Here is a 27,945-nt window from a genome sequence, read left to right as displayed (position 1 = left end):
GGCGAAATATAATTTTGTTTTAGAAAAAAAGCCTTGAAAAGGGGGCTTGAAATTAAAAAGTTGGGAAATCTGTAAAATTGATGAAATAGTTGTAGAAATATAATCATTTCTCTTGAAGTTCTGAACCTCCAGTGAAAACACCAAGAGCCGTCACTGGAAATAACATAAATGAATCAAATAAAATTTTCTTGTGCATGCCGCAATTTAAACCAGCGATATCTGGAAAAGTGAACGGTATGTATTTTCTTAATATTTAATTTTAACACTGCGTTTTATCAGATTGCCATAATTTAAGAAATCCTGAAATTATGTAGCATCATTTAAATCCCCGTCAAATTCTGTCTTTTCAAAATCATCATTACAAATTAGTCAGAAATCTGACCACATTTAATTTATGACAAAAGGACACCTATTTTGGAAGTCAGTAGCGGTCGCTATGAGCTGTGAGCTATAATGTGAAGAAGATTCCGAAGTATAAAAGCTACAAGGTGAACTCTGAGAGGCTCTAGTGTAGTGGAGGCTGTTGACAGAGTCTTATCAAATTTACGATGACCGCGAAAATCGTAAGTTTTTTATTATTTTTTTTTAAATTCCGATTTAGATTTCTGTATACAGTGATATAATGTTTTTAAACAGTGATATTATGTTCTTGTTACGTTTAATAGTGCACCATTTCTATGTAACTACTGTGAATACGTCAAAAGAGGACATTTTTCACGTTTATCAAATAAAGATTTTATAATTTTATTTCGTAGTTTTTACCACGTATTCATTCTGTTTGAGATGTTACATCATTTAGTTAAGTACCTTTTTAGCGTTTTGAAAACTGTGAACAACTCTTTACTAACAACAATTGTGAAAGTTTATTTTTATATTACATTCAATTTCATTTCTGTGTTTAATATATATATTTTAATTATAAATATAATGAAGACTGGTCAGTGGCTGAGTTGGCATCGCGTTTGAGTCCCACTCAGGCGTAGTGTGTTTAATTCCTCGGCTGGATAAGTCCTCCATCAAAACACAAGCAACATTTTCCGCTTACTGGTGGTAGTAGGAGATGTTCAAATATTGTCAATATATTGAAAGTTTGTCTTTCTTTTAAAGAAGAAAAAATCTTAAAATTAACCCACTTCTATCGAGTTTCTTGATAGAGCTCAAACCCTTTGTCTATGCATTCTATCAAGTTTTGGTGGCAATCACATACCCACTCGTGGACATATTCGATTTTTCTTAAAATCGAATGAAATTACAGTATTTAATATATAAATATATATATATATATATATATATATATATATATTTATCCCCTCTCGTACTATGTTGATCTCGCGCGACGGTACGCCAGGTATATGTTGATCCGTTTGCATTTGTTGATCCACCCCGGATATGTTGATCCATTACCCAAGCTGGCATACATATGTAAATCCCTACAGATCAACTTGTGTCATCGAGATTTAGCTGTAAGCCACGCCCATTTTTCGGTCGCATATACATTTTACACGATTTATTTTGTTGATCTATATATTTCAGACAAACTTGACCGCTTGTATGTGTTGTAACTTGTTACCGCCAATTTCGCGCGCGTTGTGGTACTTTTTAGATTCCGTTAGAACATCCATATTCTATGAAAATGACTCTGTACTTAAAGAGGATAGACTGCCTCACGCGTATTTATATTGAAATGGAACTTTCGCAAACGTCAAATCCATGCTTAAAAAACCTTTTGAACTTGATTAAAAAAAAATGTAACTTTAATGCATCATTTACTACGTTTCGTGACTTAGCAGGGGTGCCCGGGTTCATGGGGTGAGATTTGTGTAAGTCATTTTATAAGAGAAGTTTTGAACATTGATTGAATCAAATTTTATTATAATGTATCTTTTACCATCTCTCCCGACGTAAGTTTCTTGTAATGATTAAGTTGAAACAAAGCGTAATATCCATAATATGTGCCTATTAAAATTGCGGCGATTAGATTGGTGAGAATTTAATCTTTCAAATTATAAATTGAAATTGCTGAAAAATTAATTCCAATTTGTTTTTTACTAAACATGGCTAAAGTCATTTCAAGCACCGATTCCAACCAACGATGTTTTAGTATATGTTCGTCAATCAACAGGAGCCATAATGTCTGTACATCAGAGCCCTCGAGAACTATTACAATTATGTGTACCGCCGCCCCGGGAACCATTTATAAGATAACCAATACCCCTACCATTAGTCACCGCCAACGATTTAGCGAGAAAGTTGTTTATTTTTTGTATTTTTTTACATCGTCTCCACACAGGAGGCCCTAAGGAAAATCGTAACCCTCAAGGCCTATGTCATCTTTGTGAATGCTGTGTTGGGGGTATTTTGAAAGAAAGGAATGAGAGTGAGTTCTGGGAAGGAAATAGGTATGATGGGTGGGTAGTAATCTGGGGGTCAGTGTGTTCGAGGGATAAACATAAGAATCCAAGTCTCCTACTGCGTTGCAAGGCGATGCGTTGAAAGAGGATTAATCGATCCGGCCCACCACGCATTTGGTAGGCAAGCGCATCCGCCGCCAAGAACCGAACAAACCTCACCCCATAAACCCGGGCACTCCTGCTAAGTCACCAAACATATCAAACTACTTGAGGTGGCTCTCGACTAGCAATCCGAAGGTCGCGGGTTCAAATAAATTTTACTAAAATTAATTTGCACTATTTTACAATTAGTGTTTGGTTATATCTGAATAGCTAGGTACTCTCCCACCTTCCTCCTCGTCATCTCCTTTGAGGTCTCCTTTGAGGATGCCATAGTCTCACTGGCTCCAGACGGGAGCGGTTAGGACTGTATGACTCTGGTGCGGTATTCACACAAGTTTTTATTTGTAAAAAATGAAAAAAGAAATATTGACAATATTATAATCAGATATCATATTTCCTACAAAAAGCTACAGCTTGCTTCGAGAAGTTGAATAAAGTATTTTTAGCACAAACATGGCAGAAGATGAACTAACACGTGCAGTTTATAGTAATACCAACTAAAAGCACTTCAATATATTTTATTTAAATTTTGTAATTCCTTCATGCCTCATATTAGTTTTTCATAAAAAAATACAAATCATATCACACCACATCTTAACCAAAAAGCCGATATGTTTTTATACACAAAAAAGGGTTATTTGGATATTCTCTGTATGAAAACTAATTTCATACAGAGAATTTCATATATTTAATTGTTTTGTCTTTGATAATCAACGGCTATGGAATTCTACGTCTTGCCACCGCGTTTCCCGATACTATTGATTACTAAACACGGCGAAATATTTCAAAATGACTTATTAACGATTCCAGAATGTACTTTATTCATAATTGTTTTAAAAATTTATCTGTTTCTTTAGACATTTTTTTTTATAAAGTGCCTATAAACTTCGTTTTATTACTTATCCACTGGAGCGATTTCTGCCACATTTTGCCAATATTGTGCAATATCTTAGTTTTACCTCTAGGTACACAATAGAGTGGGTACTTATGGAATCTAGAAATATGGGATTATTGATTAAATCTAGGTGGATTCGTTAGCTTTAAACCGCATTTAGTAGTTTATATGGTTTCTGTGTTAATGTTTTTGGGGGATGATTATACCGGTACAATTGACCCCGTATTACAACTAAACTCCAGTTTCTGTGAGTACAGCTCCCAAGTTTTATAAACTCAAGTGCATGTCCGTCCGTAACACTTAGTCAATGTACTTATTTGTTCGTTGTCCTCTCTTTTCTAATGTGAAGTTGCTATTTTAATTTAAAGGAATATATATATACACATTGTTTGGGAATTAAATGACAAAATTGATTTAATATAATAGTATTTGTAACCACCTTGTAGCTGTTTTTTTAGTTCAGCTGATTTCCGGTCATATTGTTTTATAATATTAAATATGGGATGATTTTAAAAGAATCATCTTTAGAGCTATTCGAAACATTCGCAAAAATCAAATCCATAAAAAAATCATAACTTAGCAGGGGTACACTGTTGCGTTTGCTCAGCTACTACGTGGCGGGCCGGATCGAAAGAGACTGGTTGAGGGATACCTTTTGGCCGTAAAAATCTAAAATGGCGGCAAAAGGAAATTATTCCATATTCAAATTCGGCGGTATGATTTTTTTATGTGACACCTCTCGATAGAGCGCCCCTATCTTTACACGTTAAATACAGAGAAACTATGTCGCCAACCGGTTGGGCAGCGTTATGAGGCGGGTTAAGGTAGGGGCTGTAGGAATGAATTTATTAATGCTGGTCTTAAATAGGCGCGAATTATATGGAGGAGGAAAAACAGATGCTGATAGCTCGTTCCACATGCGAGCCGACTTACGGTAAAACGAGTCGGAGAAACGACCCGTTCATATATGTATAGATAACATCAACTTAACTGTGAACGTGTATTCCGCTCGGACCGTCGAGTATCAAGCACGTGCACAGTGCAACGGGGATCAATGCTGCTAGCTCCTTTTAACAGGCTCTAATAAAATATCTGTAGAATAGACACAGCATACGCACATTTCGTCATACATGATTTTACTGCACATATGCCTCAGGGATTTCATTTCTACAGTATTCTGTCTACTTTCAGCCTTCTTCTGCCAATTCCATGCCTCATTTCCATATATTAGGGTATGTACCAGCACTACATTGTGGACTGCTAGCTTCGCTTCTTTGGACAGTTTTTAGTTAGCTCCATCCGCGTCCAATCATCCATTAATTACCCATTATAATCAAGAACCCGGCCTCCCCTACTAAGTCACGAAGCGTAATCAGGGGAGATGGTAAAAGATACAGGTTCAAAATTTCCTACATAACATTATTCCTTTTGCCGCCATTTCGGATTTTTATGGTCGAAAGGTATCCCTCAACCAGTTTCTTTCGATCCGGCCCGCCACGCAGTAGATGGGCAAACGCATCCGCCGCCAGGACCTAGACAAACCTCACCCTATGAACCCGTGTACCCCTGCTAAGTTATGATTTTTTTATGGATTTTGTTTTTGCGAAATTTTCGTTTCAATCTAAATACGCATACATTTCTTATAAACAATTGATCGAAGTTGACCTAATACGATAGTGTGGGCACGAACTTCGCTTCGCTTCGGGCATCTTCGCTTCGCGTCGCCCGACTTCCGATTGTTGTCGGTAAATGCGCCCGAGTCAAAGGACTCGAAGCGTCCGTCTCTAGCCGCCGGCCGGGATATAACGACACCCTGATTAGAATACATTTAATTGTTTTGTCTTTGATATCATAAATATTTTTAATAAATTAAAAACGGCTATGGAATTCCACGTTTTGCCACCGCGATACTATTGATTACTTAACACGGCTAAATATTTCATAACGACTTATTAACGATTCCAGAATGTATTTTATTTATTACTGTTTTAAAAAATTTTCTGTTTCTTTAGACGATTTTTTTTTATAAAGTGCCTATTAACTACATTTTATTATTTATCCACTGGAGCGATTTCTGCCATATTTTAGACCGGTCGGTGGCCGAGTTGACATCGCGTTTGGGTCCCACCCAGGCATAGTGTGTTCAATTCCTGGGCTGGCTAAGTCCCCCATCACAACACAAGCAACATTTTCAGCTGACTGTGGTGGTAGTAGGAGATTTTCAAATATTGCCAGGTTATTCTTAACCCGGGAATGTTTGTCTTTCTTTTCAAAAATTAGTTTATATTGTTTATGTTTTTATGTTTTCGGGGGATACCAGAACAATTGACCCAGTACTACAACTAAACGTCAGTTATTTTTTTAAAGTTTCTGTGAATACAGCTCCCAAGTCTTGCTCAAGTGCATGTCCGTCCGTAACACTTAGTCAATGTACTTATTTGTTCGTTCCTAATGTGAAGTTGCTATTTTAATTTTAATTCATAAATGAGATCCCTGAGGCGTATGTGTGGTTAAGATTAAGAAAGGGACGCTTAGATGGTTTGGGCATGTAGAGCGAATGAGCGAAGATAGGAGTGTGTAAAGAGGATATATGATGCAAATGTGAATGGTAGCAGAAGTCGGGGAAGCCCGAGGAAGACATGGCACGATCAAGTGAATCAGATACTCGAGTCGGGTCATGTCAAGAGTCAGAATAATAGAAGAGTATTATGAGACGATGTATGAATGTGAATGAGGCAAGAAGTGTGTGCCAAGACCGAGTTGTTTGGCGGTCCGTCCTCTCTGTCTACCCCTGCGGGGAAACGGCGTGATCGTTAATTAGTTAGTTAGTTAAATATACACGTTGTTTGGGGGAAAGTTTTATCTCATTCATAAAAAAAAAACTTTTTTCCTTCTTTTTTATTGAGATTAAAGCAAACTATGATATAAACATAATTTTATTTTTTTATTTTATTACACTAAATAGTTACGGTTCGTGACTAGACTGATTTTCTTGATGCCAGATAGTGTATTACGTTAAACATAATTGAAATTTTGAAAAATTATTATTCAACTAATTAAAAAACTTCTTTTCCTCGTCGAAGTTATTAAAATTGGACAACTTTGGTTGAATTGGTTCAATTGGCCACATATAGAATTCATTTGGCCCACTGTAAAAAAAACTTCATATAAAATATAATCGAACAAATTGATTAAATATAATTGCATTTGTAACCACCTTGTAGCTGTTTTTTAGTTTATGATTTATTTATTTCAAAGAAAGATGCCGACTTCCGGTCATATTGTTGTATAATATTAAATATGAGATGTTTCTTTTAAGAGCATTTCATTTTATTTAGAGAACTTTAAAATATAAACATTTCCGGTAAGGGTTCCATGATAACTCAACACAGTGACAATTCAACACACCTTTAAAAAGTGATGTAAAGTCATTAGAAACGATGAATAAAAAATTTAAACCTAACCGAACCTAACCTACTTAACCCAGTTAATAATGTTTTTGTTTCATCACTTTCCATGACTTTACATAACTTTTTAAAGATGTGATGAATTATCATTTTGATGATTTATCTGGTCATCTCCGGTAAGATGTAACAATCGTTTATACAGAATATTAATATTTGAAGTTGAGTTGAGTTCTGCGATTATTAAGCTTACGAGTTTTTTTAAATTCTAAAATAATGTGATAATCGATAAAATATGGGTGGATTCATTGCTTATAATATAGATCATTTTGTATGTCTCTATATTCAAATTCGGAGGTATGACTTTTTTATGTGACACCTCTCACAAGAGTGCCCTTGTCTTTATACGTTAAATACATAGAAACTATGTCTCCACCCAGTTGGGCAGCGTTATGGGGCGGATTAAGATAGGGTCTGTAGGAATGAATTTATTAATGCGGGTCTTAAAGAGGCCCGGATTATATTGAGGAAGAAAAACAGATGCCGATAGCTCGTTCCACATACGAGCCGACTTACGATAAAACGAGTCGGAGAAACGACCCGTTCATATATGTATCGATAACATCAATCCGCTCGTGTCCGTCGAGTTGTCGAGTATCAAGCAGTTGTCGAGTATCAAGCACGTGCACGGTGCACTGGGGATCAATGCTGCTAGCTCCTTTTAACAGGCTCTAATAAAATATCTGTAGAATAGACACAGCATACGCACATTTCGTCATACATGATTTTACCGTACATATGCCTCAGGGATCTCATTTCTACAGTATTCAGTCTACTTTCAGCCTTCTTCTGCCAGTTCCATGCCTCACTTCCATATATTAGGGTAGGTACCAGCACTCCATTGTGGACTGCTAGCTTCGCTTCTTTGGACAGTTTTTTCTTAGCTCCAACCTCGTCCAATCATCCATTAATTACCCATTATAACCAAGAACCCGGCCACCCCTACTAAGTCACGAAGCGTAATCAGGAGAGATGGTAATAGATGCAAGTTCAATATTTCCCATATAACATTATGCCTTTTGCCGTCATTTTGAATTTTGATGGTCAAAAGGTATCCCTCAACCAGTCTCTTTCGATCCGGCCCGCCACGCAGTAGGTATTTTTTTAATGGATTTGATTTTTGCGAAAGTTTCGTTTCAATCTAAATACGCATACATTTCTTATAAACAATTCAAGCAACAAACAGTCGAATGAACACGTCATTTTGATTTGAAACGGTACCATCTCACAGTCATTTCATGCGATATCCGACTCCAGAGACTAATACTTTGAGTTCAATATCACAAAAGATTACGGAATCAGATAAAACCTTGTGATGAACAGTCCACCGATTGCTCTTGATTGGTTCATTTAGTAAAACCATATATAGGGACACAGATCAACTTTGTCCAATAACTTCTTACCTGGATCAACATACTACGGGAATAGATCAATATATATGAGATCAACATAAGTATGCCAATTTAGGTAGATCAACATAAATTATGCATCCGATTTCCATACAAATTTAGAAAATTTTATGAACAGTATATCAAATGGTTTTTCTGGCAAACTGGCAACATTGATAATTATTGTACCACTGTTGTCAATTCATTCAGATGTATTCCACAATAGCCAAGTTATATGGTGTTAAAGGTGGATCAACATAGTCTAACAACTTCTTACTGGATCAACATACTACGGGAAGAGGTCAATATATATATATATATATATATATATATATATATATATAAATGTCGGTCCTACCCATTCAGTATTTGTCGAGTTTGGTAGAGTTGTTGACTTCAGTTACTTGGTAGGAGGGTTCAATCCTCCGTCAAACCAAGTTTTTTAAAATAGACGTATTATAGTAAAAAATATGTTTTTTTGTTTAAAATCTTCAAAGCTAATAAACCATAAAGTACAACTAACTACATTGAAAGTGTTGCATAAAAGATTTTTATATTTTCTTAACTGGTATTTGGGGTTCATTTTTATCACTTTTCGATTTTAACACACATTAACTGGCTTTTACATAATGTCGTTTGGAATGTCTAACATTTGGAATATGATCGCTAACAATAACCCTCCTTGTGCAGATGGTGATAAGATTTAAATTCCCGCTTAAGAGGAAGCTTAAAGCCAAAAATGTGTATATTCTTGGTATACCTTATATCGTAGATAATAGGCATTAAAATCGCTTGACAGACGGAGTCTAGAAACGTTCGATTTCAAGCAAACAACTGGTTTTTACATGTTTTGTAAAAAATTTATAAGAAAGCAAAAAAGTTAATCAAGTGAAACTGTCACAGATAATCTTAGCTATAAAACTGTATTTTTTAAAAGTTGTTTCCTTTACGCGTTCATACATTTCTATTGAAAAAATATTTTTTGTAGTAGTTTGCATTTATATTTTTTATTGAGTAATTTATTTTTTTAAATAATTTTGCTTTGTTGGCCGTACTTGCCGATATTACGTAATTGTAAAAAGCATTCACTTTGTGGCTCATCATAATTTATAATAAAAACACATAAATTTGTTTTTGACCACGATAGTTTTATTTTCACTCTACCGGTTTCGGAAGATCCCTTCCTTCGTCAGGAGAATATTTAAAATATTATGTTTAAATATATATTGAATATTTTGTTTAAATATTCTCCTGACGAAGGAAGGGATCTTCCGAAACCGGTAGAGTGAAAATAAAACTATCGTGGTCAAAAACAAATTTATGTGTTTTTATTATAAATTATGATGAGCCACAAAGTGAATGCTTTTTACAATTACGATTTTTTTTTTTTTTTGTATTCTGCTCAAGCGAAGCGATAGGAAAACCTAAAATTTATCCAAAGCATATTTTGTGGTATTCATAATGTACACCAATTCGTTATAAAGATTAATCAAAATAGTGATTTGGCATTAAGCTTCGCCTGTTTTGATTAATGCAATGTTATATGTTTTATTTTATTTTGCGAAGTTCAGGCACAAACATTTAAAAAAATTTGTTTATTTAAATTTCCACATTATACAATAAAATCATAACGGTAAATGGCTTAGTAATTTTGAAATATTGAACTTCAAAGCAGTTTATATAGGCCTGATATATTTTTTAAACTTATAAAATATGTTCAAATCTTAATGTTTTGTTTATGATTTGATATGATGTTTATATCATAAACAATAAAAGATATGTTATGTTTTCTAAGTAATATTAATTTATATGTTTAAAAAAATAAAGTAAAATAAATCGCTTGGCTGTTTAAAAGGCCAAGATATTTTCTACTCCACAGACATATGAATATATAGACTAGAAATTAAAGATGAGGGGTAAAATCAAATGTTGAAGAACGAAGGGGGTAAAGCTGACTGTGATTCGTCAATAAATCAATCTGACAGTATATAGGCATCTCGCATTATAATATCATAGACATTTTTACATGAGAGCGCAAATTACTCGCTACGTTATGAACAAATTTGCGAAGTCCAAATTCGGCAAAATAAATTTCTTCTATTTTCAGAGTCGAATATTTCATTTACGTATTTAGTTAAGACACTTTTATAAATGTTCATAATTTACTTCCCAGCAACCAACCAACTTTGTGTTTCGCGTCCAGACGTCCATCTCGATGTGATAGTATATGTTTCTACAACTGATCCATATTATACGATGTGAATATGCTTAAAATAAAGTAAAATAACGCTTATAATATATATGGAATGTAATACGACAATTGGGTTTATTCTCTTTTTCACATCTATTTTTACATGTTTTCATACCACAAGCCACCATTTTGTCGTGTTATTTCGTAAAATGAACCGATGATGCCTCGACCATAGTTCGCACAAGAATGATGACGTCACGTTTTCTAAATTCACTTGAGGCCATACGCGAGTCCAGCCGGCTCCAATGGAACCGGTATGGGGAGTGGGGAATAATACGCTTTTAATCACTTAGGGCAGGTCTACTAATATTCATATGTCTATGTTCTACTCGCAGTATTAAAATTTAATTAAAACATCTGAAATATTTCAACACGACCAAATTTTATAACCAAAAACACATGATTTTGGATGACTACGTAGTGGTTCGCCTTAAATAGAGAGATTTAAGAGATTTATGTAATTATGTTAGTTTTTATACACTCAAGATACTATGCACCCAATGAAAGTGATATTACCTTTTGAAATTCTACAATCAAAGTTCATCAAAGTTTTCATCACGAATTCTAAGTGCTATCAAATAATTTGTATGCTTTTTATGTAATAATTCCACGCTATCGAAAGTCATGGAATTTTTTTTGAAATTTAGGAAAAAAAACGGTGAAAGGGAAAAAATGTAAAAGATTTATTTTTAATTTATTTATTTGAATTTTACTTTTGTATTCAAATGCAAATCTTGGAAGCGGGAACTAACCAATTTCCCGACTTCCGGTCGAGCTGAAACTCGACAGATAGGCTCGTTGTCAATGATAAAGCATTCTATCAACTTTTGGTGTAAAACAAGAAAACGCGGACGTATACGCATTTCTCTGAAAACGGACGACATTACAGAAGTTAATATACGAAATAAGTGTCGATCCTATCCGCTCGGCGTCTGGAAAGGTCGGTAGCACGGTTTACTCCGTTCACTGGGAAGGAAGTTTCAACATATACTGTATGAGAAACAGTAGCGCGGTAATTTTGAATTTGACGGAAACGAAACTGAATAATTTATTTTAATTTGAAAATTATGTGCTCTTGCGATATATTAAATATTTAGTAAGGATTTATTCTACTTTTCTTTTAAATTATAAAGTATAAGCTATTAAAGAGATCGATATTTAATGAATTTGTAGACAACTTTATAATTTTTACTTGTGTGTTAATAATTATTATTTTTAATAGGACTATTGCCCTATTTACTGTGTATTTACGTTGAAATATCTTTTTTTATTATTTATATTCATTCAATTTAATTTAAATTTTAAAAAAAAAAAACGACTTAAATTCCCGGTTTACGAATAACCTGACAATAATAAAATAAAATTAAATACTTATTGTTTTAAAACCACGAGTTTTAAATAATTTTTAGAATGCTTGAGTAAAGCGAAACCGGTCGGTTCTAAAAATAATTAAAAACTCGTGGTTTTAAAACAAAAAGTATTTAATTTCATTTTATTAAATATGTCAAACCACAAAGTGATTGCTTTCTACAATAACCTGACAATAACTTTAAAATCTCCTACTATCACTACAGTAAGCGGAATAACTTACTTATGTCATAATGGAAGACTAAGCCAGTCCACGATTGAGATCGCGACAGCTATGTGGTACCCAGACGCGATGCCAACTCAGCCACTGACCGAGCATGTTATTGTATTATCTTAGTACGTTGTACAAAATTATTTTCTCGTTGTTACTCATTCACAAAAAATAGCAAAGTAGCCTGTAAAGGTCTTTTGACGGCCTCAGTGGTCGAGGGTTAAGGCTCTCAACTAACTAGCTGAAGGTCTCAGGTTCAAATCCCAGCGTGTGCAAATAAATTTTATTTGATTAATTTGTGTTATTTCACAATTTATTCATTAAAAATAATATCTGGTTTAGTTGCGGCACGTTCCAGAGTGGAAGATACTCTCCGTATCTCCCTGGTATAAGACCACCAATGAAATGGATTTAGCCGTGCTTGGTGAACAGTTTTGAATAGCCAGATACTCCCCTACCTTCCTCTTTCCAATCCCTTCCACTCTTGCCATGGTCTCACTGGCTCATCAACTACTGTCGTCTTCCGCCCAGAATTTCCGCCAGCATTTTGTGAGGAAGCCTCCTTCAGGCCCTACATAACCAAGCCCTTTATTTACGACCTTTCTGTAAAGTTGCAAAGGTTATATGCTAATCTCGACTGAGATCATATTCCATTTTGAGACTCCCATTACTAAATCTGTAACCTCTCAAATGCCCAAATTAATCTTCTACTTTCTCCTTTTTTATCCACTCCAGCGATTGGTGTCACATTAACGATATTATTCAATTGATACCATTCTTCAAAATATTAATATAGAAACATAATATGAAACTGCTTAATGCGTCTTAAAGTCAATGAATCCACCTATAAATTTGGCACAAGCGATCGCACAAAACGTTTTTGAAAACTTGCCATAATATGTCAAAAATCGCTCGAGTGGGTTAATTTCCAATAATTTTTGATTATTCAATATCTTTATTGTTTATTGTTTATCGTTTATTATTTATTGTTTCTTAATATTGTATCCTTTTTTACAGACAAGCTTATGTTGAGGTTAATAATTTTGCAAAATAATAAAAATGAAAATAGCACAAAGATTATACAGGGTTTTCCAATAAGAGGTGTTATTTTGATATTTAATCGTAAAAGATCAATGGTTACGTTGCTTGTGTGGCACGTAGCGCCGTCTTGTTAAAAGTAAACGTTGTCCAGATCAATACCATCCAATTCCGGCCATAAAAAATCATTAATCATCTCTCGATAGCGCAATCCATTCACCGTAACTGTTGCTTCAGACTCATTTTCGAAAAAGCAAGGTCCAATGACTCCGCCGGACCATAGACCGCACCAAACAGTCACACGTTGAGGATAGAAAGGCTTTTCAACAATAACGCTTGGGTTTTCCGAGCCCCAGATGCGACAATTTTGCTTGTTGATGATGCCAACGAGGTGGAAATGGGCCTCATCACTCAAGATGATTTTTCGATGGAATTCCGGATCATTTTCACGCATTTCAAGGACCCAATCGAAGCGTGTATCGTTCCATTTTTATTAATGGCGTAGTTTCTTCTTATCAAATGTTAAAAAATGACAGCTTCAAAAGTAACATCTACCGAAATAGCGGGCTATTCAAAATAACATCTCTTATTAGAAAACCCTATATATTAAGAGAACAATATGGTTACATTAACGTTTCTACGAACGTGGTACCTATTAATCGAATTCCAGCCAATTCATTACAGTATAATGTAGTAAACATGTATATATGTAGTAAACGGTCGGTGGCCGAGTTGACATCGCGTTTGGGTCCCACCCAGGCGTAGCGTGTTCAATTCCTCGGCTGACTTAGTCCTCCATCACAACACACGCAACATTTTCAGCTTTCTGTGGTGGCAGTAGGAGATTTACAAATATTGTCAGGTTATTCGTAACCCGGGAATGTTTGTCTTTCTTTTTAAAAATTTTATATATATATATATATATATATATATATATATATATATATATATATATATATATATATATATATCTATCAATAGTGTCAAACTTGTCAAGCTCTACGCAGGGTTTTTAGAAAGTAGACAGTAATTTTCCTCTATGTAAAATTTCATCAAGAATTATCCACATTCTGCTTTGGGGTGGGAAAGCGAGATGGGGTCGTTGTCGTTTGAAAGTAGCTAATACTGTTTTAAATTATTAAATGTTACAATTTAATGTTGTACCTATGAAGTAATTCAGGTGACCTAGCATAATAATGTTCCGGGACAGTTTCCCCGAAAAAGGTCACTGGTCACACGAACCATTGCTAAACCTATTACGATCGATTATTAATGTAAGTGTTGAATAAATATGCATATTAGTTAACAAGGCTTCTATTACGAAATACCAACCTGTTTTCTACTAAATTGTTCGATTCACCAATATATGCTATTTCCTTGGAATTGGTTGGGTATATTTGTAGTTTCGGTTAAATATATCGTTTTAACCTTTCCCGGTATTCGATCAAATTAATTCATCGAGTTGATAATAAAATTTGTGTCGATGTGTATGATGATAGTATAGATAAAGATTTATCTGTTCTTCAAAAGAATTAAAATCATGTTTCCTTTATACTGTGCACATGTAATAATTATTTATGTATTTACTATATAGCGGGCTTTTACATAAAACCATCACTAAAACGGAATTTTGAACTAAATATGTGTAGAACATTCCCTAAATTAACAAGCACATTGTCTGGTATTTCTTATCGGTACCTATAATTTTATTTTGGCTTGACTTTCTTGAATTTCCAGGCTGCCAATACAAGTATTGTACGTACGAGTATATTGTAAAATAATAATGTGTTACAGTAAATTAGTGAAAGTTAATTTGTGGTAGTTTAATTTATTGACAATTAATTAGGCTCAACAGTGACAATTGATTCAAAAATTGAACTCTTTATCAAATAAATTAATTTTGGTTACGGATCTGTCACTCTGTGAGTGATTGTATCCCTGGTTCAATGAACTTGGATTTGTTTTGAATGTAAAGCGATAAAATAACATAATTTTATTTTACAGAAAATTATATTAATTCTGTATTTGAAATGTGTATTTTTTCGTTAATCTTGGCAAGTAATTTCAGATATTGTGATTTTTCAATGGTCTGTGCTTTTTAGTTAACAAGCAATTATCAATCTTACAATTATAATGTTCCGTGATTTTTCACGGGCCTGCCGCTTGGGTCGACAGTTCTATGATATTCTAACACACCTTTCTTCTCAGCACACCTTTAAAAGGTAATATAAAGTCATTGAAAGTGAAAAAAAACTCTCATATATACCATACCTCCATTACCTAGATTTGGTTTCATCACTTTCCATGACTGTATATCACCTTTTAAGGGTGTGCTGAATTGCCATTGTGTTGAGTTGTTGTTATGTACGACTGTACTTACGATTTATAATTAAAGTTTTTAACGGCTTAAAGTACACATGACATTGTATTGTTTGTTTTCTGGGATATTTAGCCGTGTTGCTCTTTCTCCTCCATAATAATTGCATGATGTTGGACACCTTACCTAGTATTTTAGTCTAATAAGATGTTCAGATTTTCCCGATAACGTAATATCATGGATCATAAATGATACAATCACATATATGGTACGCCTCGCCGTCACAATCTCATATTCGATACGGCGGCGTGCATAAGGTTAAGAATAATTTGACGCCTTGAGTTTGTAAAATTTTCTTTAAAAAAGACAAGTTTTGCATCATACGTGTATTTTGCAAATGTATCTCGATAGATATTTCGAAAAGCTGTTTTGTTATTGAAGCTGTATTGATTGTGTAAGATCAAATTATTTGAACCCGTAACCTTGAAACGCAGGTGCACACTTCACTAATCTTATGTTAAATTCTGTAAAAAATATCATTCATTAAGTTTTTTTTTTAATTCTAATTAGTATTAACTGGTATCATCTTGAAAAATTTTAATGTTAACCAGATGAAGGTTGCGAAATTTCAATTTATGAGGCTAACTTTCATATTAAGGATATATTTTAGTAGTTAGTGTAATAGATGCTCTCAGTATCACCCTAGTGAGGGACCATTCACTTTTTGTTTAGTTCGACACCTCATAAGAGTTTACGGTGTAAAGGCGCAGGAGGTCTATGTCACCACCCAGTTAGGCACCTTTTTTGTGCAAAATCACCTCAAAGGCGCTGTGGTGAGACGTATTGGGTAGGAACTTTAGAAAAGGATTTATTAATGTGGATTTTGAAGAGGACCGAATTATATGAAGGAGGAAAAACAGATGCCAACACATACGAACCTTTTTACACGAAAGCGAGTCGAACAAGCGGCCCGTTCTCGTGAACTCAACATCAACTGTGAACGTGTATTAGGCTCGTGTACGTCGAATTCTGGTGCACAGGGGATCAATGCTGCTAGCTTCTTAGAGCAAGCTCTATTAAAATACCTGTAAAGCAGACTCAGCATGCTCACATTGCGTCTTTGTATTAGATATGGCAATTGACAATTCAATTGTTGGGCGTATTCCAGATTTGCTGCTGACGCCCAGTTTCTAGGAAGCCAGATTTCCTATTCATAGTCGAAACGTTACCTGAAATTGCTTTGGTCCTGTTTAGTGACCAGAGACCATAAAAGGCAGAGTCAAGCCGGCAGATACTTTAATAATAAACAACTGCTAACCCTGTACAAATCGCGAGTGTTCTCCACCGTTGAATTCAGCAGCCACCTCTGGTCCGGAGCTCCAAAATATTTTTTGTCATCCTTGAATCTGTGCAGAAACAGGCGGTTAATTTGAAAGATTCCTCTATCTAAACTGATTGACAATATTTTGAGCAAATAGGCGTCAAGTGGGAATGCTGTACTTATTCTGCTGGCATCTCAAGAGGAAGGTGCTCCAAGGAACTAGGGTTATAGACCTCCAGCACCGTTGCGTAGTCGGGAAACAAGCCAAATGCGCCCCAAACGTTTATTCTACGTCTCAGAAATGTGTTTCCTCCCTCCTACAACATGAGTATCTTCAAGAGACATGTTCACTATTTCCTCTCCTCAAAAAGACCCCTCACACAGCATTCTCTAAAATGACATGGGCCTTGAGGAATTTATTAACACTTCTCATCTGCTTCACAAACATCTAGTTTGTTAATCTCTTCAGTGATCTCTTGCATGATTTAATCTCAATAAAATGAATAGAAAATTTGAATAAACGTTTTTTAGTCTATTAATAGCAAGATTGATTGACGATAAAAAGTGTTAGAATGACATTACGCAATCACGACTTTATGACGATCTTTACGCAAAATCACGAAATTGGGAAAACACATCGCTCATTTTAAAGTAGGCACGCATACCGTGAATAAATAAGCCATGAAAGGTTTTGAATAATAATGGCCCAAGTCAGTAAACCCATCCGTTCTTATAAAACAATAACTAACTTCAAAATTTTATAATTTTCGACATGATTTTGGTTATTATTTTCGAAATCATTTAATTTCTAAACATTATGTTTTAACACGTGATTTTTGGTTGAATTTTCACCATTACACTAGTTAAAATTTATTATTAATTTGGTATAATGAAAACAGACTTTACTTAAATATCTCAAAATCTAAAATAGTCGGATTTTCTCGAATAAAAAATCATTTTTATTAACATTGATAACAATGCTCTTGAGACATTAACACAAATCAAAGACTTAGGCATCACTTTTAAATCAAATCTTTCATTTGTTAACCACATAACAGAAATTTCTAATAAGAGCTTAAAATGTTGGGATTTATAACTAGGCTAACCAGAAATTTTAACAGTATAAAGTGTTTTAAATTGTTATATTTTGCCTATGTAAGAAGTCAACATTAGTACAATTCTCCTGTCTGAAACCCACATTATCATATACATGTACACGCTGTTGAAAGAATACAAAACAAATTCTTACGTTTTATATATTTTAAAATGGGTATTCCAGCAATTGTGTTGAACTACAACACTCTGTTAAATTATATGAATATTCTCAAATTGTCAGACAGAAGAATTTACACTGACTTGCTATTTCTGTATAAAATTCTAAATTATTTAGTTGATAATCCGGTATTGCTAGAATAGAAGTCAATTGGATTTATTTCAGTGCAGAAATTCTGGGACTGACTAGCATATGTATTCTTCTTTGCCCAGAATACAATAATATGGAGGGAAACAATTATACCAAGTCAGTGGACATCTTTTTATCTTTATCTTTAAACAAATATAAAATGTTGTTAATGAAGCAATTCAGTTATGTACAATAAATAATTTATATTTCTTAATATGCATATGTAAAAGCCCCGAAAAAGGGCGTTGACAAATAAATAAATAACTTTGTTTTAACTACTGCGTAGATATTAATATATGAAACGCATTGGGAGAAAATTCTGTATAATTCTTTTCGCATCAATTTATGTGCAGCAATAAGTTCGTATATTTTGTTAGAAGGCGTTGAACTGCGGTAAAAGTGTCTGCGGCATCTCTCATAATTTACTACCAAAAATTAAAAATAACCTTTCTGTATATGTCATCTTATCTAGATATCTAAATCTGTGTATGTGTCTAAGCAGCAAAACCACTGAAACGATGAGTTCTAGCGTCTTAAAATTTGCATATCTTAAATTTGGAATTATTATTTTCAGCTCACGATCAGATCACTTTAAGTAATTTTCCATTGAAAAAAAAAATTAAAATAACCCAAAACGCAAAAAAAAAGTTTTTTTCTACTTAGATCCAAAATAAATCGTTGGATTAAAGTGAAATCAATTTTTTTAATGCATTCAATATATTTTTTTATAAAATATTATTTGGCAATGTGAGCCGCACTGGGTGCTTTGCCCGTGCTGGGGCCCCCATTCGACAAATTATGTATGTTAATAAAACGAACTGTGTTGAAATTATTATAAACTAAACAAATTTCGAAAAAAATAAAAAATTTAATTCAGATATATAACTAAGCAACATGTAATGTATCTATTGGTACGGTTGTGTATAATGTGTAACTATGTAGGTATATTTTTTTATTCTTTTAAGATATTTTTTTGTAATGTTTCCTTTTTCGTTCTTTAATCCATATTTGTATGCAATATTTTACATTTCTTATTACAATTTAGTAATGTTGGCCTCACTGGGTGGTTTACCCGTGCTGAGGCCTCCATTTCATAACACAAAAAATATTCATAATACATTTATAGAAAAAATATATATAACATTGATGAAGAAAAATAAACATAAGATTAAGATAAATTTAAACTAAAAACATAGATTAAAAATTAAAGTTAAATAAAATTTAAATAAAATGAAATAAAGTTTAAAAAATCTGTATATTTATATAAAATGTTGTGTGTTTGTGAGTGATGAGTGTTTTATATTGGTTTTGTGTGTTACGTGAAGGTTTTATTATTTTATGTTATGAAATTTTGGTTTGTTTGTTTTTTTGTCTTTTTGGTCTTCAATCCTTTTTTTTAATTTTGTGTCTGAATTTATTTTCCTCAATTTTTATTTTCAAGTGTTAGACTGTTGAAAGCTTTTATAAAGTTAAATACAACTAAAATGACTTATACTCTTATAATCATCAACATTTTAGAAAATTATAGCGATAAACCATAAGTAAAAATGTCACACAGGTGTCGTAATGCTCGGGAACAGGATGTGAGATATTTTATATGTACATTGACAGCTACATAAAACTAGTATTTACCCGAAATATCATCGCGAAGGTAATTCCGATCACTCAAGATTTCCTGGAAATACATAAGTTTACTTTCAATTATGACTCATTTTACAGTTACATATTGAAGATGTGTTTTTGTTATCATTTGACAAAGATCGCAGGTTCAATTTCCGAAGAGAGTACTTTTTTGAAAAATGTTTCTGGTTTCCACACTTCATGCGTGTTGTTGGCTGTAATTTCAATATCATATGAAGAAATGGAATTCGAATTTTTACAAGGTGTCCGGAAACCACTGATTTAAGCAGGAATTAGGTTCCTTCCAAAACCAATAGAAAATAGTAATTACTAAAATAAAGTGATTTCAAACAAATTTATATTGTAATTTATGTGTTATTTATTAGAAGGAAAAATAATCAACTCTTTTAATATCAGAGTTCCTCCTGGGAAACATGAACAAAAAAAGTAATATCTCTTGATTTTGTTAAACAAATCGCCCCGTATTTTGCGTATTGCTTGTGTAGGTTATTTTATGCTTGTTACAACCAGAGATGTGCTTTATTTCAAATAAATCCATTTCAAATGGAAATGCAAAATGGGTATTTTCGATTTTGCATTTTAAATGCTTTTCTAAAAACTATTTGGCATTTTGCATTTTAAATGCTTTTCTCAATGCATTTTCCATTTTAAATGCTTTTTTGCAACATTCTTCCTACTATCTCCACTCATCTTTTTTTCATAAGCCCCAAATATCAGTCGGTCCTCAACCTCGCTATGAGAGATAATTTACATTTGTCAAGTTGCTCCCTGGTAGGAGCCCTGGCAATTGAGTGATACCATTACAAAAAATACTGATTCAAATACTGAACATGGGGCCATGACGCTGTAATATTAAATGTTAGATAGCAGTTTCTATGTTTTTACGTTGGCAACATTAGTCCCGCGCAATTTTTTTGTGGTTTCATAATCTGTAGTCGTGGTGAGAGTGGTATATTTATGGTCGTGGTGTTTTTGGATTTACCATCATGTAATATGTTTGTTCTACATTGATGTCCATTATTAAATGACAAAATTGTTTAAAAATTCTATAATTATTTTAATTGTTTGACCTGAGAAACCATTTTGCATTTTCAATGCATTTTGAAAATAGGTATTTTGCATTTCGCATTTGAAATGCTTTTCTAAAAACCATTTTGCATTTTGCATTTTCAAATGGAAAAGTTTTGACCCATTTCCATTTTGCAATTCTAATGGTTTTGGGTACCCATTTTGCACATCTCTGGTTACAACACTGTAAATATAATTATATATTCCTTTTGGGCTGTTTCGCTTGGACTGGTCATTAAGTTTATAATGTGGTCTATATATGGAAGTAAAAATGCGGTACTGAAAGGGTTAAGTAGAAACCTACGAGTAGGTACCTATGCATTTTGAAGATCCTGATTATGCATTTGAACCATCTGGCAGACAGTTAGTAAAGACAGTATTTATATGGTGTTAACATTGCAGTGTGAACCCTCTGCAATAGGATGCAAAAATGTCATAGATTTACGTAAAAACTTAATATAATGTTAATGTGAAAAATTGAAATATTTTCAAAACAAACTGATTTGATTGACACCAGGAAACGCGACAACCAAATGCTAAATGTCAAGTCGAAATTTTATAGCAATGATGAGCATTTTTTGTATAATGCATGACTATTTCTATAGAATTAAATAATTGTAAAAAAATCGTTTTAGTAATCATCAATGGAGAGTTACACAATATATTATGAAGATAATTCTGAAACACTGAACAGAAAATTAATAGAAGTGTGATCATACTGATTTGAAATAAAACTGACGTCGCCTCAATATAGGGCTTTTGACTTCTTGTTTCCGAAACGATGTGGAGGAGTTTATTTAATCATTGAAGACAATTAAAATTTGAAACAGAAAAGGATTTAGTCGCATCTAGGAAATGAACCCAGGACCTTAGCCTTTACCCGGGACTTTGCAATACCACAGAGCTAATTCAACCATACCCCTTGTCATATTTAGAATCATACTACGACTTAGAACTACCAAGATATGATTTGAGATTTCCATGGCCAAAACTATTAAAGTGATTTATTTTGGGAATATTATACCGTGTTGCATTACCTTCTTCTTTAGCTACGTTTCGGACAGCACTACAGTGTCCATCCTTCTGTAATGGATTTTATACACACATGTGTCTATTGACTAATGATGTCTGAAACATTGGCTAAAAAAGGAGTTAGCCCGATTTCTATATGGAATTACCAACATTATCTACATTTTCTTAAAGCATATTTTTATTGACCGCTATCTTTATGTATGCCATACGTAGTAATGCAAAATCATGTGGTTTTGGTTTGAAAATTTGTTCGTCTAGAAATGTTTCAGATGCTTTAGTTAAATACTGCGAGTAGAATACATTTTGGCCTTTCAAATAATCGAGTATTTTTTAGATTAGTCTTTTTATAAGCCCAGAAAAAAATAATGTATAAGGCCTATGAAAAGTTCAAAATCTCCTATTTACAAACCCATTTTCGATTATGATTTTATTGTATAGTGTGGCAAATTAAGTGATTTATTATATGATCGGAATAAAATTATATATTTTTGCCTGAACATCCACAAAATAAAATAAAAGGCACTTTTTGGCCATGTTTTTTCTTGCATAAATCAAAACAAGCGGATGGTGTTAAGCGGAAATTTAAAACTTATCGCCATCTACGTAAGGGTTGTTATTGATAGCGGCTCAATTTAAAATATTACACGACGTAGTGCATCGCCTTAATGTGCAACATCTACTGACTTTTCTACAAGTCAAGGAATTATATTTTTTTGGAAAGTATTTAATCAAGAAAGAATATTTTAAAATCTTTGATCACAAGACACACAGACGCGCCTACAACACATTTCTATCCATTTATCTCTTCGGTGTATAGAAGTGATATATACGTTTTTTTATCAATCACGTTAATTGTGATTTGTATATAGGTATACTATATTTAAACAAGTTTTATTTGAATGCGAAGATGTAAGAAAGGAATTTAAATAGTAGATTTTGGAGTATTGACTTTATTAAAAGGTGTTTGGGTCAACTTAGGTCAAATATGAAATCCTTGGGAATCAAAAAAATATATATTCAACGGTGATTTATTACATTATAGGCGTACTTTCGAAGGTGAACAGAGAGTATGTGGCTACCATTCTGAAACTAGGTGCAAATATATCAATTTTTAATTGAAATAATGTTTCAAATAGCCCATTTATTCTTATTGTGCCTTATATCACCTCGAATATTAGTAATAGGCATAAAAATCGCTTAGCAAACGGAGTATGAAAACGCTCGATTTTTGTGAAAAAAATGGTTTTTGTTTATTTGTGAATAATTTTGTATGGAAGTAAAAAAAGGTAATTAAGGGAAACTGGGAAACTTGTGGCGGTTTTGCCGACACAAGTTCCGACCTGTAGAAAATCCGATATATTGGGGTATATTCTAGTATATTACGGTATATTCTTATAATTTCCGACTTTATGTCCGGGTTAAATCTTCCCTATAGGAAAAACTAAACCCTTCCACACACTTTTCCACAAATGATCATCTGGTCAATCCACATTATGCAAGTGCATTATATAAGCACAATAAATACAAAACAATACAAGAACAACACGTCAACTCACCAGAGATCAAATGGGAAAATAATTCACCGACTCCAGATATTTTCATATCAGAGGGTTCGGCTCGGTAGAACTCCTAACAGGGCCTATAAATCCTACTGATCCCTCAACATAAATATTTAAAAAATCTTTCGTAATCCTACATGTATTTAAAATGACTATTTTTTGCATTTTTAAATATAATCTTTTTGATAATATATCTAATACGCCTAAATTTAGTGTGAGAGAGCTAGGTATAATGCTAGTCGCCGAAATAACAAATGGTAATATTTTTATAGTCTGAGAATGCTAAATTCTATTTATTATTATTATTAATATTGGGTTCTGCAAGTTGAATCGTGTGGCCTATATAAAGGGCCCATGAAAGTAGTGCGATGGGGAAGGAGATGGGAAAGAGGGAGGTGGGTAAGTACCTGGCTATTCAGATCCGCTCATCAGACACAACTAAAGATTTCACAAGGGCGATACTGAAAGTATCTACCACTCTGAAACGATTAGTAAATATCCTATATATTATTGTTTTTAGGAATAAATAATACAAACGAATCAATTAAAAATTATTTGCGTCTATCTACATATCTGTGCAAAGGTGACCGGGTATCGGGTGTGTGAATTGTCATCAAAATGACAGTTCACACACCTCCAAAAAGTGATATAAAGTCATGAAAAGTGATGAAACCAAAACTAATTTAAATAGGTTACAAAGGTAACTATGTGTGTTGAATTTTCATTTTAGTGAAATATCATGGCACCAAGTAAATTAAAACGATGATGACATTCCGATAAATCTGTAATGATTTAATTTTCAGATGAGGTTATAATATTTCTACACCCAGCTTACTTTTATGATTTACTTTATTGTATCGTTTGAGAGAACCATTTATTAACTATTTTTGTAATATTTTATACCTTACCACTGACACCACGGACAGAAATCATAACAATCTATATTTTTCAACGTAAATATGTATTTTTTATGATAAAATGTTTATAAGACAAGGTTTTTACGCACAGCACAAAGGACAGCACAGCGCCCTTGCGGTGATTTTGTCACGAAAAACGGCGCTATACAAATAATCCAATCATTATTATTATTATGGCGAAGCTTAGTGCTAAATCACTATTTTGATTAATCTTTATAACGAATTCGTGTACATTATGAATACCAAAACATATGTTTCAGATAAATAGAAGGTCTTCCCATCGATTCGCTTGAGTAGAATACAAATAAAAAAATAAATTACTCAATAAAAAATATTAATGTAATAAACTACTAAAAAAATTTTTTTTTCAATAGAAATGTATGAACGAGTAAAGGAAACAACTTTAAAAAATACAGTATTATAGCTAAGATTATCTGTGACAGTTTCACTTGATTAACTTTTTTGCTTTCTTATAAAATTATTTACAAAAAAAAACAGTTTTATGCTCGAAATCGAACCTCGACTCCGTTTCTCAAGCGATTGTAATGCCTATTACCTACAATATAAGGTATACCAAGAATACACACATTTTTGGCTTGTAGCTTCCTTTTAATAAAGGTCAGCTAATCATAAATTATTAGATACGTCCACGTTAGACCGCACAACGCACAGAGCCGCTCCCAACTAGTAAATAAATACTGAAATTGAGCAGTCAAAGGAATATGAAGCAAAAGGGTCCAGTAAATAGAGTGTATGAAATCAACTGTGACTACAATAGTGTATTGGGACCTTCTCATTTAAGGATTAGCCCTTTTGACGAAATCGCTAAGTTTCCTCGATGATGACATTTTTCTTTCGTTTAAAATACCGATGCGCCTACGTTATAGAAGACGTTAGTTTAAATATACTTTTTGCAAATTATGCTTTAAAATATTAAGATGACTTATTTGTTTGCGCCCGTACATACACAATATGAATATGAATAAATAGTTTAGACCGTATAAAAAATCAGTTCTTTTAAGAAAGGCATACAAATACAATATTGGATTGAATCACCGATATTTATCTATTCAGCGATTTTAATCCAGTCTCCAATGATAACACATAACTTTGAGTACTTAAGGCGATGCACTACGTAGTAATTCAAAATCATGTGTTTTTGGTTTGAAATTTTGGTCGCCTAGAAATGTTTCAGATTCTTTAATTAAATACTGCAAGTAGAATATATCTTGGCCTTTGAAATAATCGAGTATTTTTTAGATAAGTCTTTTTATAAGCCCAGAAAAAAATAATGTATAAGGCCAATGAAAACTGCTTTAAAGTTCAAAATCTCCTACTTTCGAACCCATTTTCGGTTACGATTTTATTGTATAATGTGGCAAATTAAGTTATTTATAAAATGATCGGGAAAAAATTAAATATTTATGCCTGAACATCCACAAAATAAAATAAAAGGCACTTTTTGACCATGTTTTTTTCTTGCATAAATCAAAACAGGCGGATGGTGTTAAGCGGGATATTAAACCTTATCGCCATCTACGTAAGGGGCTCGATTTAAAATATTACACTACGTAGTGCATCGCCTTAACTAAAGTACAATAAAATTATAGTTTTGACTTTGTTTTTAATTTAAAGCAAATCAAATTTGATATTTATTGTTGTTGTTAGGTTCTGCAAGCATTTCAGTGTTTATTATTGTGAACTGTTTCGGCGGTCAAGGCCATTATCAAACTATCAAACTGGCCTTGAACTCCGAAATAGCTTTCACAATTATGAAAACTAAAATAATAAAACAGGACACTAAAATTATTTTTTTAAATAAAAAATCTAATGTATACTTGTAATGCTGACTGATCATTGTTTTATTATTTTTCAGTTTGTTGCTCTGTCCCTCGTGGCGCTAGTCTTTGGAGAAGCTCCACTCGGCTATGATTACCCCAAGCCCTCCTCAACCTCCTTCGGAGAGGTCTCCCAGCCACCCCCAAAGGTCCAGCAGACATATGGCGCCCCCGACCTAATCCCACAAGCCAAGCTGGAGCACGTCAACTTCCAGGAGAACTTCCAGGAGACTTACAACGATAACGTGCCAGCTGTACATGTCACCTTCCCCATCCCAGAAGCGGCACCGGTGAAGACTCTCAAGGTGGCTCCTGTCCAACAGACCTTCCAGGACAACTTCCACTCTGCCGCTCCAGTCCAGCAAAGCTTCCAGCCTGCTCCAGTCCAACAGAGCTTCCAGTCTGCTCCAGCACAGCAATACGAATCTGAATCTGAGGATGAAGACTACCAGGCAATTCCAGAGCAGAACAACTACCAGGCTGCAGTTCCCGCGGCAACTTACGAATCTCTCCCAGTGCAACAAGCGCAAAGCTTCCAGTCTGCCCCCAAGCAAACGTTCCAGGAGCAGAGCTTCCAAACTTCTCAGAACTTCCAATCTGCCCCTGTCCAGACTTTCCAGTCAGCTCCCAAGCAAACATTCCAGGCTCAAAGTTTCCAGTCTGCCCCCAAGCAAACGTTCCAGGCTCAAACCTTCCAGTTGTCTCAGAACTTCCAGGCTGCCCCTGTCCAGACTTTCCAGTCAGCTCCCAAACAGACATTCCAGGCTCAAAGCTTCCAGTCTGCCCCCAAGCAAACGTTCCAGGCTCAAAGCTTCCAGTCTTCTCAGAACTTCCAAGCTGCTCCTGTCCAGACTTTCCAGTCAGCCCCTAAGCAGACATACCAGGCTCAAAGCTTCCAGTCTGCCCCTGTCCAGAACTTCCAACAGTCTGCTCAAGGTTACCAGGAGCCTCAGATCCAACATCAGCAGGGACCTGTTCAAAATTACAACTACCAAGTCTCCCAGAAGGGATCCTCAAATGTCCAGAACTTCCCCAAGACTTACACTGTTACTGTGGAGCTCGTGAATGGACAAGAAGTCCAGGAAGGACAGATTGAGAACGCAATAGTCGAGATGATGGCTAAATACTTCAGCCAAGAGTCATCAGCCAGCAGCACTGGAACCTTCTCAGTTCCAGCTACGTCTTATGGAACCCCCGACGCTTCTATTCCCAAAGTTCATTCTGTTTATGGAACACCTCAATATCACTAAATACGAATATACATAATTACATCACCGCTTCGAAGCATCCATCTTTTGTTCAAAGGATTTAATATAATATGATGAGTATGCTTATTTTTGTTTATGATGTGAGATTAAATAATGATTTTTGCGTTGTATCAATTAATTGTTATTACCAGTCATTCGACGGAGAAGTTTTTTGATGTTTTATACGAAAGTGTTTTATAATAAAATGTTTCTGTATAAAGAAGAATTCGATTTATTTTTGTGATTTTTTCAATCGATCCCAACGTCAAGGTTGTATTATTTTTGGATCTATTAGATACCATTAGTGCCATCTGTGAAGGTTAGGTTATAGTATTTATGAATGGTTCTCGCCTCTGCTATTTTTTTTGTATTTGTATGTCAAGGACAATTCCTGTTTTGTGGCCTTTTGAATTTGAAGTTTGTCAACTGTCTTTGTCATATAAAAGGTTAGGTTTCATTAAAAACGCTCTCTTGC

The 27,945-nt window shown here is 34.0% G+C and overlaps 1 protein-coding gene across 1 annotated transcript; it reads left to right on the top strand.

The window, feature by feature from the left end:
• Positions 1 to 512: 512 nt before the first annotated feature.
• On the top strand, positions 513 to 27,696 carry LOC149410944 (uncharacterized). Its single transcript, XM_089647166.1, has 2 exons — positions 513 to 563; positions 26,262 to 27,696. The coding sequence occupies exons 1-2, from the start codon at positions 549 to 551 to the stop codon at positions 27,471 to 27,473; spliced, it is 1,227 nt and encodes a 408-aa protein (XP_089503292.1). The 5' UTR covers positions 513 to 548; the 3' UTR covers positions 27,474 to 27,696.
• The last annotated feature ends 249 nt before the right edge of the window (positions 27,697 to 27,945 follow it).

Source organism: Hesperophylax consimilis, chromosome 26 (genome assembly GCF_061612785.1).
Source record: "Hesperophylax consimilis isolate HC1 chromosome 26, BYU_Hcon_1.0, whole genome shotgun sequence".
Taxonomy (NCBI): domain Eukaryota; kingdom Metazoa; phylum Arthropoda; class Insecta; order Trichoptera; family Limnephilidae; genus Hesperophylax; species Hesperophylax consimilis.
The sequence above is the reverse complement of the archived record's forward strand: the minus strand, read 5'-3'. Positions and strand labels throughout refer to the sequence as shown.